At 39.8% G+C, this 15917-nt stretch overlaps 2 protein-coding genes across 4 annotated transcripts in view; one reads left to right on the plus strand and one right to left on the minus strand.

Moving 5' to 3' along the window:
* The first annotated feature begins 90 nt into the window (after nucleotides 1-90).
* On the plus strand, nucleotides 91-4563 carry ATP5PF (ATP synthase peripheral stalk subunit F6). 2 transcript variants are annotated; one of them, XM_063347290.1, is made up of 4 exons: nucleotides 91-231; nucleotides 726-914; nucleotides 2153-2277; nucleotides 4432-4563. In XM_063347290.1, exons 2-4 carry the CDS (start codon nucleotides 745-747, stop codon nucleotides 4458-4460), a joined length of 324 nt encoding a protein of 107 aa, XP_063203360.1. In that variant the 5' UTR covers nucleotides 91-231; nucleotides 726-744; the 3' UTR covers nucleotides 4461-4563. The 2 variants fall into 2 exon arrangements, with proteins under 2 accessions (XP_063203360.1, XP_063203353.1); XM_063347283.1 differs by having other exon boundaries at nucleotides 196-393.
* Nucleotides 4564-4992: 429 nt separating this feature from the next.
* The window catches only part of JAM2 (junctional adhesion molecule 2), a 37673-nt gene continuing 26748 nt past the window's right edge, over nucleotides 4993-15917 (minus strand). For both annotated transcript variants that reach the window (XM_063347260.1, XM_063347268.1), the window contains exons 3-10: nucleotides 14946-15059; nucleotides 13575-13727; nucleotides 12055-12260; nucleotides 10532-10634; nucleotides 8675-8782; nucleotides 7841-7856; nucleotides 6882-6915; nucleotides 4993-5726 (exon numbers count right to left, since the gene is read on the minus strand). In XM_063347260.1, the coding sequence (XP_063203330.1) occupies nucleotides 5694-5726; nucleotides 6882-6915; nucleotides 7841-7856; nucleotides 8675-8782; nucleotides 10532-10634; nucleotides 12055-12260; nucleotides 13575-13727; nucleotides 14946-15059 (767 nt within the window). In that variant the 3' untranslated portion in view covers nucleotides 4993-5693. The remainder of the gene's footprint in view (nucleotides 5727-6881; nucleotides 6916-7840; nucleotides 7857-8674; nucleotides 8783-10531; nucleotides 10635-12054; nucleotides 12261-13574; nucleotides 13728-14945; nucleotides 15060-15917) is intronic.

Consider the following 15917-nt stretch of genomic DNA (forward strand, 5'->3'; position numbering starts at 1 on the left):
CGCGGCCCAGCGCGGGCCCGGGCAGGGAGGGCGCGCCCAGACCGCCACCCCCCGCGCGGGGGCGGGAACTACAGCTCCCGGCGGCCACCGGGGCCCGGCGCTGCGGCGACACCGGGCGGTGCGGACGGGGCCGGGGGGGCGTGGGTTGAGGCGGTGGTTTCCCGGCGTGCACTGCGCGGGGAGGCGGGGCGCACCCGGGGCCGTGGCGGCGGCGGCGGTGACTCTCCCAAGGTGACTGGAGCTGGGCCTGGTGGCGGCTCTGTGACCGCCCGCCCGTCCTCCCGCAGCACCGGGGGGGGCAGCTCCTCCTCCGTCGATTTGTCCTTGGGGTACCCGGGCCCCGGGGCGAACGGCGCCGCCTTGCCCCGCCGCCTGCGGGAGGTGCCCGGGCGGGTGAGAGGGAGACGGGGACCGGGGGATGGGTGGGGGGAGCAGCGGGGTCGGAGGCCGGTGCTGCCGGCTTTGGCTGGGTTAAAACTGTCGCTTTTTCTTCAAACGAGTCAAAACTTGAAATTGTGAGTTGCTCTCGGCGGTGGTGGGACTGAACGGGAGGTGGCACCGCGTCTCCGGGGTTTCACCCCAAATGGCGTGTTGGTTTCACTGCTCTTCCTGGTCTAAAGCTTATTTCTGACCCAAATATTTTGCATCTTTATGCATTTACGTTGCAGAAAGAGCTACCTGATTCCATATTTCTGTTTTGCCTTTTTTTTTTTTTTTATTGTTAGGTAAAACACCAGTGCCATCATGATTCTGCATCAGATTCTGCGACTTTCTTCCATTTTTCGCTCTGCTGTTTCCGTTCACTTGCGCAGAAACATAGGGCTTTCTGCTATTGTCTTTAATAAGACGAAAGAGCTCGATCCCGTTCAGAAGCTCTTCGTGGACAAGATCAGAGAATACAACACAAAGAGCAAGTAAGTAAAGGAGGTTATTTGATTTTGACAATAAAGTATGTTAACTTTGTAGGTTGGTCTCTAAATACTTCAGGTACGTATTCCTGCAACACTTACTGATAGTGTCACAAGTGAGAAGGCTTGTTCTTGCATACCTGGCAGGAAATGTCTATTTTTTCTCCTTCAAAAAATAAAAAAAGAAGTAAAGTTGATGTCATTCTTCTTGGGGAGTTAAGGCACTCATTTGAGTTTCTTTGCATACCAGGTGAACATACCAGTATGTTAATTTTTACACATCTATGTGCTCTGTAAAAAAAAAAAAAAAAAAAAAGGAAAAAAGCCCCTTTTTTTTTTTGTCTGAGGAAAGTGGCTATTCTTCAGTCTTGTTGCCAGAAGCTGAATGGAAACAGCGTCCAAAAGCAATTCAGAATTAATGGAACTGTGAGGCTGATTCCTTAAACATCTTAAGTTAAAAAGGAGTTCATTCAAATGGAATCTTAGATTCTTGTAATATTTGAATGAACTACTTAACAGGAAAACTAAAACTATAGTAATTCTGTGTCATTTATTCTTGTGAATTATTTCTGTGAAGGAAATAAGCTGCTCCTTAGTTCTACTGGAGGAAGATCTGTGTTTCCACACCTACAAACTAGCCTGTGAAGGGTGGCAAATTTTTACTGGCTTTACCAATTGTAAGTGATATCTGTGTTGGTACAACTGAGCATTGGTAATCTGAAGAGTTACTATTTTAGTTATTTTATATTTGTATCCCAAGAAATCCCTGTCTGAATATATATGAACGCATGGTGCCCTGTCTTTTGTTTTTTTTTTCCTTATTTAGTATTTAAAGCACGTTCTCTGTGAGAACAGTTAAGCTTTACTAACCAAGATCACTATTTCAGAAATATCAGAGGTACAAATCACAATTTTGTTAGGAAATCACATCCGGAACAAGTGAAACTAAGAGCCCTGAAATCCTGAATACTCAGTGTAGTTTTATGTCTCAAAAGGCTACCTCTGTAGCTTGGATTTTCATCACTGATAGTAAAAAGCCTGTACGTTACCTTGGGAACCTTGTTTACGTGTAAGGTAAGTAGGCCCTAAGGTGCGTCATGTCTCGACTTTTGGAGATATTTTAAATGGTTTGCTTTAGCTGGTTGCCAAAAAGGCTTTTAATTCATAAATGGTTGTGAAAATGTATAACTTCCACATGAAATTTCGGAACTGAAGTATTAATCAGAACTTTTAATGTTTTTTAGGCAAGCTGGAGGGCCTGTTGATGCAGGCCCTGAATTTCAGAAAGACTTGAATGAATCCCTTGCTAGACTTCAACGGGCGTATGGTGAGGGAGATCTAACCAAGTTTCCAGAATTTAAATTTGAGGGTGAGTTAACAATCTTACTCAGTTTTTAATTGCAAGTAAGGACATTTCAGTGACTGTTTTTCTTAATTCCCATTTAGTTTTTATTTGGACCATTAATTTCACATAAGATGCCCCAGTGAATATCCTTACTTTCAGACAGTTCACATCTGATTCCATCTGACTCCTTTTCTTGATTATTTGCCTTTTCCTGTAGAGACGTGGACTTACTTAGACTGATGCTTAAGAAAACTTGCAGCCAGATTCAGCTATCTTAATTACCCTTCACAGACCCTAAAGAAATAGCACAAATATAAAAGAAATAGCCCAGGGTTTATTGTTATATTTTTTCCTCATCCTCACAAAGAGGTGAGACAACTGTTTTTCAAAATGATAGTCTGCTATGTCACCCAAACTGTAATTTTCTAAGCTCATCTGGAAAGTCCGTGATTTCAGAAAATGGACATAGTTTTGTTACTTAGGATTACTTCACGACTTATTAAACCTTTTTCTTCAGTTATTTGGATGTGACTTCAGTTTAACTGCTCTAAGTTTGTATTAACACGTTTTCATATTACCCAGATTGATTATCATAAGAAGAATGCTTGTGAGGAATGGTTTATGCAGAATTCAAAGAAACAGCACAGAGTCTTAGGACATAAAGGCAATTTAATTTTTTTATGGCTCATTTCTCTAGTTCTTTGTTTCTTTTGCTTCCTTATGGAAGTATAGCTCAAAGTCTTCATTGCTCACAAGCAGTTTCGGCTGAAGTCAGGTTTTGGAGGAGTAAGCTGCCTTTCCCATAAGTTGAGATGCATCAATCTTTTGAAGGTGCCAGTGTATTTGGTTTACATGACAAGGTTTTGATAGTGGGGAGCTGAAGGGGTGGCCTCTATCAGGAGGGGCCAGGGGGTGTCCACACATTGGACAGAGCCAGTTCCATCTGGCTCCAAAATGGACACACTGCAGGACACAGCTGGTGGCGCCTCTGTGACAACATATTTTAAAAATGGTAAAACCACTGTCTATTCTCACCCCTCCTGTGGAGGGAGGGGAAGAGCAGGAGAGTGAGAGGCTTGGTGGGCATCTGGCAGCCAGCGAAGGTCAAGATGCCATAGTCAGTGACTTGTAATTCTGCTAAGACTGACTGGAAATTCTAATTCAGATTAGGAACACACCTAAAAATGTTTTGGGTTTTGGTGGTATTTCAGTTGGATTAAGGGAGAATTTGGTGTCAGATTGTTACTGGTGCAAATAAAACAGAGCATCTGTAAAGTAGGATCTATGGTATTTCTCCCCCCCGGCTCCAGTTCTAGGGATGCATTGTCTTTATATTCAGTTTTATTTCTATGTAATATTTGAAACAATACATATAAAAGCTTAGGATTTTTTTTGTAATGAAACAAAATCTGTGTGACTGTAAGAACAGAACATAGAGTGGGGAGACCATGTTCTTTTACCATTTTTGCCTATCCTTTATCTAATTTCAGCAAGTTTTAAAAACTAAATGGCTAGGTGGGTCAAAACTTTATTTTTTTGTCTTAGTGAAGATTACTATAAGCTGAGCCTTATATCTCAGACTTTTTGTAGCAAGGAGAACAGGCAGTAGTAGCTCAGCTGTCAAAAGCCATAATCCTTCTGAGTTTGTACCTTTGACATCAAGAACTCCTTCCTCAGTGTTTCTATGTGGAGAATATTCGACTGGTGTTGAAATTGTGCACTCCGTTCTGTTATTCAGCTATAAGACACTTATCAAGAGCAAAGAGATAGGTTACTTGCTCTCATACCAGAGGTATGTTGGAAATACTAGTATCATGTTGTCCAGTAACATTCTGGTTGACTACTTCAGTTCTCTGCTGCCTTCCCTACCCCAGATGTTGTAAAAGCTGTTTTGGTAGAATGTTACTGAGGTGCATGTCTGTCTGAAACCTTACGTATAACTCTAAGGTGGAAAGGACCTGTCTCCAGCATAGTTTAGTCTTTAGTGCTGCCCACATCCAATCCTACCCTGATACAAACACAGCAAGCAGTGGTGTAGGCTGCAGGGTACAAGAGCTTGCTTTAGCTTGCAAACCTAATGTTTAGTTTTCTTTGAATACCAGATGAATTGTGGTGTTTGAGGCTGGAACGAAAAGAGACTAATGTGACTTTTCTCTCTCTCTCCCCTTCCTCCTTTAGAGCCCAAGTTTGAGGAGACTCCGAAGTGATCTCTGCAGGTTGTACACCGAACAGCAGTGTACATCAATGGAGTTGCTGAACATGGCACCAGTTGTAACTTAATAAAGACAGCGTTGCAGTTTGATTTCAAAAGCGTGAATAAGTTCTTAACTGTATGGTGAGCATAGTTAGCTGTGCTTGTCACCTCTTTAAGTGACTGAGGCATCTGAGTAGTGTTTCTTAATCTTAACTGCAAAACTGCCTTTGCCAAGCTACGTGTTAGTGTTGAGAAGTTATAATGCTCATAGCAATACACCAAGAAGGAACTACTTGTTTTTCTGAGTTTGGCACATCCAAAAAGCTTCTGCAGAAAAAACACAAAACATGATCCCTAAGTCTGTAGCAAAGCCCTAGGATAGCAATGGTCCCTGCACAGCTAAAAACATAGGCACAAATATACTAATTTTACACTGCATCAATGAACATGCAAGTGATGAAGTGTTACTCTAATACAAGCAACTGATACCTGTTAATGAGGTTGTGAGAGTTGAATTTTAGTAACTGAACAATTGACACAAACACTTCAAGTTCTGAGGAACTATTTATTTGTGACACTTCAACATTTAGGGTCCAGATACTACAGCTTGAGTTGTACTGGCATGATTGTTCTTCAGAATGAAATTACACATGCAGTCTACAGAGAGAGAGATACTTCCTTGTGGAAAAGAAGCTGTAGGCATTTTATATTAGATAACAAAACACTGCTTGAGCCTCAATTACAGGAAGCTTTATTCTGTCAGGATAGTGAGTTTAAGTCTGCACGACTACTTACACACTTACAGATGGCTTTGGCAAATCTAATGCAACGTCAAGGTACTGATAAGTCAGAATTGCAGGAGATTTTGAGCCCTTGACAATGGTGGAGACATAAATAGTAGAAGTAGTGGTAGCAAGGTCATCTATTGAAGTAATTTGAATAGACTGTTCCAAGCTGTAAGAGTGAATCCGGTATTACTGCATGTATACATGAACAAAATGAGAAGCCTTCACAGAAACTGACTTGTACATTCAGTTTAGTTCTGTCTTTAAGTTAAGAGGTTTTTTGGGTTTTGTTTTTTTAAAAAGCAATCACAAACAGGGTGACTAGATCTAAACATTGGCAGTTTCTATTTTCAGCATGTAGTATGTGGAACCAATATTTACAGAGTAGAGGTCAAAAGATCCCTTTGATACTTTTGTATAACAAGTAGTCATTTGATGTCCCTCACAGAGGCTGAAATCTTCTAAATAACAAAGGACTTGGTATGCTTGAAATCCTAAATGAAGCAAACAAGGTTACATGAGTAATAGTTCAGAGATTTTAACCAGATAAAACTTTAGTGTACATTTCAGAAGAAACTAAGGCATCGAGATTGAAAAGAAGCCTCCCTGAAGTACTGCTAATTATCCTTTACCCTTTTCTGGAAAGGGAAGTCTACAGAAAACACTGCTACACAGAATAGAAGTAATAACCTATTAAAAATACAAGTATCAAACGGCTCTGCTGAGCATCTGATTCACAAGCGCATTAATATTGATAAACAGATGCCACAGCTCTTCAAAGTTCGTTCCTTCCCAACTCGGAGCAGCCAGGTAGCTGGCCTCAGGCAGTTTCTTACATACACACTAGGGGAAGGAATAAGCTTATGCTTTTAGTGTGCTTTGTTTTGAATAGAGAAATGAGCTTTTAAGGCTACTAGTGTAGCCGTAAACTATAGAGAGTGAAACTAAGTTGCTCCTAGTTGAAACTTTAGCTGGAGCTCCATTCTTTTTACAGCACTCTGACAAGCTGGAGTAACCTACGCGCAGCTACAGGCCTTGAGACCTCTCAATGAGAAAGGGCAGGGTGGGGGGGAAGTAGCAAGTTTAACTTCCATATTTAGTCCAGCCTTTTGACCCACATTAATCTTAGAGGAATTAAGGCCCACACTTTCTCTCGCTGCTGCTTTGGATTGTCCGAGTTAGTTTCCTTGGTTAACCAACATGCACAAGCAAGGCGGAGTAAAAGACTTCACAAGTGAGAAATGGCAGCATTAAGTGGACAGTGTAGAGATGAGATTGCCAAGTAGTATAAGGGCGTTACCTTTTTAGCTTAGCTGATGGAGGGAAAGTAATGAAAAGGGGGAAGAAAAAGAATGAAGGAAGCTCACAGAACAGGGAGAGATGTAGGAAGAAGTAGGTAAAAGACAACCAGGTAAAAGTCTGCTTAGTGCGGTAAAGGAAAAGATGGCAAAGTATGGAGCAAGGTGCTGTAGCTGCATGGCACTTGAGACTAAGTAATAGGATGCTATAAATACAAACAGAGATAAGGTACCTCCAGGTATTGGCGGCATATGAGGTTTGGGGGAGGGCAAGCAAAACCATCACAGAACTAAGGAATTTGGAAGACACATAGAACTTTTTAAACACACTACTGAATGCAAAATACTTGCCTTTTCACTCGTAGATTGATAGTTGGTCTTCTTTCTGTTAACAGGAAAAAAAAACAGGAAAAGAACATAGGTTAAATAGTGACTTTTCTGGTGCTAGTTTTAACCCTTCGAGGACCTTATTTATGAATGCATTTTTCCTGATTTCCAGCAATCCTTAGAATTTTTCCCCCCTCTCTCAGAAAAAAATTATAATAACAAATCTGTTGAATGCTCTTAGACAGCTGTCAGTATCTCATCAACCACTGACAAATCACCTTCCCTAGCTTGTCTTTTCAATGCTTCCAGTTATGCTTTTTGTCTAGTTTGTGGCTATGCTGTATAAACAACATAGTATTTAAAAGTAATATTTGTAGTTCTCTTTAGTACTTTTTTTTAAACCTGCTATAACCTAGAAGTGCTAAAATAAACTTTCAAAAGCAAAACAAAAATATGAGGACAGCCTCCAATGAAGCACACAATTTTAGTGGGACCACTAAAATAGCTTGAGGAATTCTGACTTTTAAAGAATAAAGAAATTTAAATGCATGAAGTAAATCCATATTAAAGGTGTAAACCAGACACCCTCATGAAGCCTCCACCTGTCAAATATTTCCTGAAATGATCTGCAGGCATGGATATGAGGACAGTTCAATTTGGTTCTGAGTATCTTTTGTCCAGTTTGAAGAGAAGACAAATGCATGCCCGTAGCTGAGTTACGGATATAAACCATAACTATGTAAAAAGACACATCTCTGGACATTTATCACAGTAATAATCCTTAATTAATTTTCTCACCATCACACTGGTCCTAATAAGGGAACCAGCTGATGTGTAGGACCAGGTTTGTTTCAATGTTCAGAAAAGGCACTGTACAAGAATCATGTGAGAAAGGCCTTAAACAATCACCACAGTTACTAACTCATCAGAAATGTAAATGAAGTTTGCAGTGACTTGTGTGCTACTCGCATTAAGATACTTACTGGGAAGAACCTCCTTCTGAAAAAGAAAAAAAAATAAGATTAAAAATTAGCACAAGAACAGTTTCCTTAGCTGATTTAAAGTTCTTTGAAATAGTTATTCGTAGCTTGTTCAGCTCTTCAGTTTCTAGAAGGAGTTTCTGAACCAAATGTCTCTTTTTGGCATAGTGAGTTTCAACAGAAAAAGATTAGGTTGCTTTCAAAGGTAAATGAACTTCCAAGTGAACATGAATTCTAACAGCAGCTCTGTTAGCCTTTTACTTTTAGGCAGCGGACCTTCTCAGACCCTGGCATTTGGCATCCCTTCTGCTGAACTCTACAGGCACTGATGTAAACGCTATGGGGAGGCTTGCTGGGTGTCGAGATTTTTTGCAGCAATCCTTACAAAGCAAGGTTTCTCCACGTGCATTTTCGCCACGACCCAGAAGAGGGAGCCAGTAATTTAGTTTCCCCTTCATCAGAACTCAGCCGCTCAGAATTTTTAGACTACGAGTGAACTTGAACGGCTTGTTTTTATGTTGCCTTTCTTTGCCATCCCTTCTCAAAACCAGAGCAGAGAGGCTCCAAGAACCAGGGTTCGGCTCGCTGCTTTCCCCAGATTGCTGTTTGGTAGCCTTATGCAACTGCATGAACGTCTCCATGCCATTCATAAAGTATCTTTTGCAGTAGAAGTTGGCAAAATAAAAATGTCTGCACAATAAAGTTGCTGCTGTAATACTCTTTAGCCTTAGTACCATGGAGTTGGAGCCTTCATGAAACGGAGGACATGTTACAGTCAGCAGAAGTACAGATTGTTTCTTTTTTGACACAAGGAAGGACTGATTTTACTTTACTTACTTGTAAAGTAGCCCTTTTTTTGGGCATAAAATACTCCAAGGCCACACAATGCCATTACCAGAGCCACAAATACTACTGCAGCGATGATACCACTTACATTAAGGTCATCTGTAATTATAAAACGTAAGTCCAATGTTATAAGTTGTAAAAGTTTCCATAGGCTGGATTTTTTCCTCTAATTACTACAGGGACCTTTTGTACCTATAGGTGGTCTTTGGCCCAAGTTATGCAAGTTAATTAGTAACGAATAGATGTAGATAAGGAGTCCAAAAGCATTACTGTATCACAGCCACATTAACAGCAGTCCTTGGTACACTTCAACTGCTTAGTTTGGGTCAAAAGTAAGGAAAGAATAAGAGGGGTCAAGGGATACATATTCCTCATCATACTTATCCCAAATAAGTATTATTCGTGTCATATGTCTCTAAGGGAAAATATCTGGAAATCTTTAAAAGTCTTAAAACAAGTGTTTTCATACAGTTAGTTTGCCTAAAATAAACTAAAACAGCTGATGGCAATGTCAGGTCCCAGTCCTGAAGAACTCTTCAGGCAAGTTATTTAAAATTCAATGCTTTTTTTATTTTTAAACAGCAAGCCTTTTCAAATCCAACCCAATAAAGATCAACAAATATTTTAGCCCAGATGTCTAAAGTTAAACTCTGCACTGTGCTACGGAAACATCTAGCCATTTTTATTTGGAAGGTGATGACCCATGCCCATTTCCTGATCTAACCATTAAGAGCCTCAGACAATCATCTATTTTAGGAAAAAACAATAACATCAACAAGCAGAAACATTTTCATAAGTTTTTGTTATATATCCAAATACTTAATTGGATCCTGACTTTAAGCATGCATTAATATATGGGGGGAATTTTATTGGGGGAATTTTACCCCCAAGCCTATCAATTTTTGTGCATTGGTTGATAGCGATTTAGGACTTTGGTGAGTATTTCCACAACAGAGGGATTCTGTCATGGTAGCTTGTGGGACTCTTGCCCATAATCAACCAGGTATGCATTAAAAGCCACGATCCACTGATTTTCAGCCAAGTTCTAAGAAAGCACCAGACAACTGCTTTATGGAATACTTGGACATGCACTTCTGTGCGGTATTGGTTAGGATCTTTCAGCAAATTTGTTTCTTTAGCATCTGCTTTCCTATCACAGCTGCAAGAGCTAGTTTTATATTCTGTAAAAGTATTCATGCATTTTGGGTTTTTATAGACTTTGCCCCTCCAGACTTTGCTAAATTCTTTATTAGCTAACCAATGTTACACTTCACCTATGCTATGCAAGTCGAAAACAAACAGGCAGCATGATTTTTTTTTTTTTTAATTTTTTTTTTTTTTAAGATACGCTGACTTCTTCAGCGTTCCTCTGGCAGGTATAGATGAGCCACAGTTAAATTTCTGATCTATTGCATTAAGATCTCACATGAATGAATCTCAAAAGGGAGACTTTTCATAAAGAAAATAACCCAGTGGACGGGCACATTATACTGTACAGCTTCCACAAAAGCATTCTGAAATATTAAGGATTTCATACGGATACTGCTGTTGTGTGAAGTTCAGTGTTTAGCAACCTAAAGGCTGGCTGCTACAATAATTTTAGGGTACTACACTAGCTGCTTTTCTGTGAAATGCAGTGAGACATGTTTGTGCTGTAAGAAAGGAATGCTTTAAGTAGCCACAGCAACCACATTTAAGGAACTATTATTATCATTATTCCTCCCCCAGAATGCTATAATCAAACAAAGAGATATAATTCAATCTGGTCTTAGCTTGTCAGTTGCATCAAGCAATAAAATCATTCCCACTGCAAGACTCTTTTCCACCCTTATTTGCTTTGACACATACCAACTTGCATTCGCTTCACTGAGCATTTCTGAGATAATCCGATCCCATTGGAGGCTTCACAGTAATACTCTCCAGTGTCATTCCTTGTAACTGTGTTAAATAGCTGTTAAGACAGAGTCCAAAACCATTATCAGAATGGAAAGAAATTCAGAATTGCCTGTGGGATAGAAATTTTGACATGTCAACAGGCTTTGGTTGGTTGTTTTTTTAACCAAAAAAAAAAACAAACCTGAAAGAAAGTGAGAAATTGACCTCATAATTCAGCTCCCTAGTCACATCCCGTGGTCTTGAAATTCAGCTTCTGGCCTAAGAGGGTCTTTTAGATGGACATTTGAACTAGATGGTGTGTATCTACAAGGAGATTCTTTTTCAGTGGATCAGTACTTTCCAACAAAATACATTTTTTTAGGCATGCTCCAATTTCAGAATCCCTGATATCAGAACGTTTTGTTCATTTCACCAAAAAAAAAAAAATAAAAATTCATGTAGTAAAAAAAAATATTTCCCAGGGAAAGTTTGTGGGCTTCCCCCTCCCATAAGAAATGGCGCTTTCTAATGCTAAAGTGCATTATTTATCAAATACTACTGCTGTAAAAATGAAAGTAAGGAAGCAAGAGATGGACAGAGACTGACGTAATGTCTGTTCCAGTGTTTCTCTGTGTTTATTGTTATTTTTTTCACTAGTAGGCCTGTTAACTTTTTTTCCTTTAATATATACCATACTTTAAGATTTTCAGAAGTGATTGCTAATTTTGAGTAGTCCACCTAATTTCCACGCCATGCTGAAAGATCCACAGCACCTCGGAATGCTTAGCCATATCTCAGTTTCCAGGTTTGATCATGCACAAGAGCAGGGTGTCCCTAGAACAGCTCTTTACTTCTGAAAGACCTCAGCTGACAATGCACCGTAAGTAGTACATATCAATTTTTTTTTTTTTAGAAGGATCAAGTAGGAGCAAGTGATGGCCAGTTCTGAGGGATGTCCCCCCCACACACACACACACCACAAATAACTACAACAAAAAACACACTAAGGCTACTTACAGCCCCAGCTACTTCCCACTGACTTCACAAGTACTGGACTGGAACCTGTAAACGCCACTGGATTGTACAGATTCTGGACTACCCTTAGTGCTGCACTCCCACTGAAGTGCGCAGAAGTTGCTATTTCAGATTTTAAGGTGCTACCAAATATAACTCTGTTGACACACTGAGAGATCATTCTCACCTGGCACTCGTTTGTTAAATTACAAGGTGAAATTTGTCATTTCTATTCTAGATTCTGCTCATTTATCAGTACTGCATCCTTGCAACTCACCCAATTTATCTGTATCATGCCTATGGCTTTGTCATTGATCTGAGGCAGAAACCACCTTCTACATTTGTTATCACATATATCAGCATGACATTGATCTTCAACAAAGACCTTGTGCATTTTTGGATTAAGACCCCTGTGCATCATTGTACTAAACAATTTTGTCTTTGTGATAGCTGGTTATGACAGAGTTGGTTATTACACTTACCAGAGTGCCAGACTTTTTATTCATGGTGTAAGTTATGTTTGCTGCTCTAGCACTGCCTGTTCCTGTCTTTTCCAGTAAGGGAACACCATTCTTGTACCACTGGTACTCAGAGGGAGGAGATCCCTCAGTCTCCTTACAGCTCAGTTCCACTACTGTTCCCGTCATTGCAGAGCTGGGTACCTCACATACCGGAGTTGTTGGAGCAACTGGAAAATGAAATTGCACTTGTTACACAGTCTTATCAGCATTGTCTACATGACAACAGTTGGACAGTCACTGGTGAGGAGGTGAGCACTTGTATACATGCTTAGAAACTACCATGTTAATGAAATGAGGTGCTGGAGAAGGGACTGAAGGCAGAGTCCTGCTACTGGAGAGCACAGGAAAATTTGTGAGTTGCTAAAAGTGGAAGAAAGAGGCTTGTTCCACACCAGACTCCCCCCCAACATGCTGTGTCATCCTGTCTCCAATCTATACACCCTCATCCAACCCCAGAGAGATCTTTCCACCTCGTTTCTTGTATGGGGCTTCCTGCTCACAGGCAGAAGAGGGACAACTCACAGTATCTGTAGTCCAGCAATTCTCCCCTTCCCTGCCCCAGTATTTAAAAACAGATGTGAGGAAGAGGAAAAAGATCTTTTGTATTAAAAGAAATCAACTGGATTTGAAAAATGATTGTCAGAAAGAATAAGTGGGCTTACCACACTGTTGGAGCTAATCAGAAGTCCATGAATTTATCATCCTTTATGAAGAACATTGAGACTTCATTTATAATTTTAAAAGATCAATTATTTTTGTATGGAAACTACAAAAGCAAACATTTTCATTTCTCCCTATGTGGGGAAAAGAAGAAAACTACCAACTTCTACCACTCATCCCCTGGGAAAAATACCAGAAACAGTGTAAGAAGAATGTGCTCAGTATTCACTTTTCCCTCCTTTCCCCGACTGGGAAAGAAAATAAACAAAAAGCCACAAAGAACAACCACCTCCCCAAGCCAACAGCATCTCTCCTGTAAATAAAGCGCACAGATTGCTAACTCGCCGGCTGGCATTGCACAGGCATTGCAGCAGTTTCTCCTTCCAAAACCATGAGGAGACTGTAGCATATTGAAATCAACTGCTGCTTAGGAATATTTGATAAGTGTTGACAGATGCTGACTTTCCAGTGCCAAACTCCATGATCAACTTATCCAGAATCTCAGCCACTGAATGACTTCAGTTTAGTAGAAATGGACATTTCATGATCACATAAATCAGCATACTTACTAAGTTTGGAGAACTAAACCCCACATTTATATCAACAAACCCCTAGTTCCATTCCCTTCTAATGCAAGGGTGCATTTTACAAAGCTCTTTTGTCAAGTATGTTGTAGAACATGCATGTGCACGTGTTTATAAACCCAGCCCAAAGAAGACCCAAAAACCCAGCAGCCACACATCACATGGACAACCCCACCTTCATCACCGCTTGCCATCATTCAATGTCTTTTACAGAAGCCCAAGTAACAAAGTTTGTACCCAATACTGTGAGAGTAATAGTAGCCTCTCCCAGGCGTTGCCCCTCTTCACTCTTTGCACTGATTTCACAGCGGTATGTTGCAGAATCCTTTCTAGTCACATTCCTAATACGAATTCCTGTATTCAGCATCTCTGCTCGGCCTCGAAGATCACCTTTAAGTGAGAAATAACAGAGAGGTTTCTACTCTTTGCTTATAGCAAATGTCTGCGTCCCATTGGCTTTTTCTGCAGTCATGTACAATTTATGAACTATTGCTCATTTGTTCAGTGTTAGTTATCTATCACCAAGGAGCAATATGTAATTTCCCTCCCAAGACAGTAAGAACCTTCTACAACTTGTCCATTTAGTCCAAAAAAACCCTCAGTTCAAAAAAACCTACATCTCTTACACATTTTGTAGTTGGAAGATGGAATGCTTTTTTTCTGAAGACATTTCAAGAAAACACGCATAGCGGTAGTCAGGTGACAAAAAAGATGTAGACTTCCACTAGAGGAATGGCAATTGCTAACTTAATTACCTTACAGAAAGAACTGTGAGAAAGACCACAGCAAAGTATTTGACATTTTAACTTGGAAGGGAAAACTTGATGGATTCAGTAAAGATATTGCCATCAGACTTCTTACAATTAGGGTTGGGTTTTGTTTTTTTTTTTCCCCATTCTCCAGCTTGTTAAATTAAACTTGAAGTTGAAGTTACATTCACACACAGAACCATAAGGTCCAGTGTTTCACTAAATTAAATATATGCAGAAAAAAAAACAAGACCAGCACATCTTGCAAGCTCTACAAACTAATGAAATCGCTGTGCTTCGCTTTTACTTCTCAACCTTCATTTATTGCGTACAAGGTACCAGAGACCCATATTTTCTTCAACACATAAAGCTGAAGTAAGTCCTTTTCAGAAGATATAAACAGAAATTCTACTTCTGAAAAGAATACAAATAATTTAAAATATACAGCTGACCTTATATTTTATGTATATAAAGTTGCTGCATTATTCACATCCAAGCCTCCAGCCCTTCAGGAGGCTTCAGAAACCTTTTTATAGGATAGGAGTGCAGAGCTTGCAGTAGTTTTGGAGAGTTTACATCTGAATGTAATTTCATTTTTGAAAAATGTCAAGGAACGTGCAGTGACATTTTTCTTAGTCTTGTGGTTTGTTATATTTAACTTCATTAAAAAGGTAACTAAACATTGATGATTTTATTAAGGAATGCTTTCCCCCGGGCAAGAATTCTTTTCCTCAAACAGACAGCTGTTCAGCACGGAGAGTCAAGAGCATTTTTTTTCAGTTATTTTCACAAGGAAGTGTTGATATCTATGCTAGAGAATGACACGTTAAACCATTAGTATAAGTTTGTAGTACTCTACCTGTAAATTCACCATTGTAGTAGACAAACGAGACTTCTTGAGACTGTATTTTCTTCCATTCTATTCTTAAGCTCATCCCTTTTGAAAATTTGTGCTTACAACTAAGAATAGCCTCTAGAGGGGAAAAAAAAAAAAAAAACACGCAAAAGGGAAAATTAGAGACTTTAGCATTGTGTTTGGTACACATTCAGGCTACATTAAATTAATACTACCCCTTTGAAAGAACTTGAGCAGTCAACTTGAGCAGTCAGCAAGGGCCAGATGCCATCAGACCTTCTCCAGACTTACACAAACGCAACAAGAAAACAGAAACTAGTAATTTTCCCATAGTTCAGTGGCCTTTGGATCAAGTTTCAGATGTTGGGGACTAGATATTCCCATGTTGGATGGGCACAGATTCTGTATTACCACCCTCATTTTAGATTTAAATATTTTTGTCAGTGAGCGCATCACTATTAAAAAAGGCCTCTGACCCCATTAACAATATTTTGTGGATTACCACTCTGAATTCGGTATCAGTAGTTTAGCTGTTCAAACGTATAACTTAATGCAGATGGAAAACATACCAGTAAGATGGTTAAATATTCTCCTGAGTAACTTATGTAAGCAGTTACAGTTTCACATTGATTATTGTAAGGGTATGTGGAGGGTGAGAGTCTGCTTCATTAAGGTTTCCCAATCAAAGACCTTTTCAATGCAAAAGTGGTATCAAGTAAAGGAGGCAGTAACAAACCAAAACACAGACACACAAACATGACAAACAGGGACTAACAAAGAAGATGACAAAACCCATCAGTCTCCAAACAAACTGGTGGGACTGTGGTGTGAGCAACTGGAGCGAGTGAATGTCTCTAATATGTAGCTTGCATCATAGTAATCGTGGTCTATGGTCAATCCTATAGTCACTATGGGGGAACTAAAGAGGGAGAGAAGACATGACAAACTGTATAGGTGAGTCATTGGGACAAACTC

This window comes from Chroicocephalus ridibundus, chromosome 1 (assembly GCF_963924245.1).
Source record: "Chroicocephalus ridibundus chromosome 1, bChrRid1.1, whole genome shotgun sequence".
Lineage (NCBI taxonomy): Eukaryota > Metazoa > Chordata > Aves > Charadriiformes > Laridae > Chroicocephalus > Chroicocephalus ridibundus.

Coding starts and splice junctions, on each gene's coding strand:
- ATP5PF (XM_063347290.1), top strand. CDS start 745: ATGATTCTGCATCAGATTCTGCGACTTTCTTCCATTTTTCGCTCTGCT. Junction 915..2,152: donor GAATACAACACAAAGAGCAA/GTAAGTAAAGGA, acceptor AATGTTTTTTAG/GCAAGCTGGAGGGCCTGTTG. Junction 2,278..4,431: donor TCCAGAATTTAAATTTGAGG/GTGAGTTAACAA, acceptor TTCCTCCTTTAG/AGCCCAAGTTTGAGGAGACT.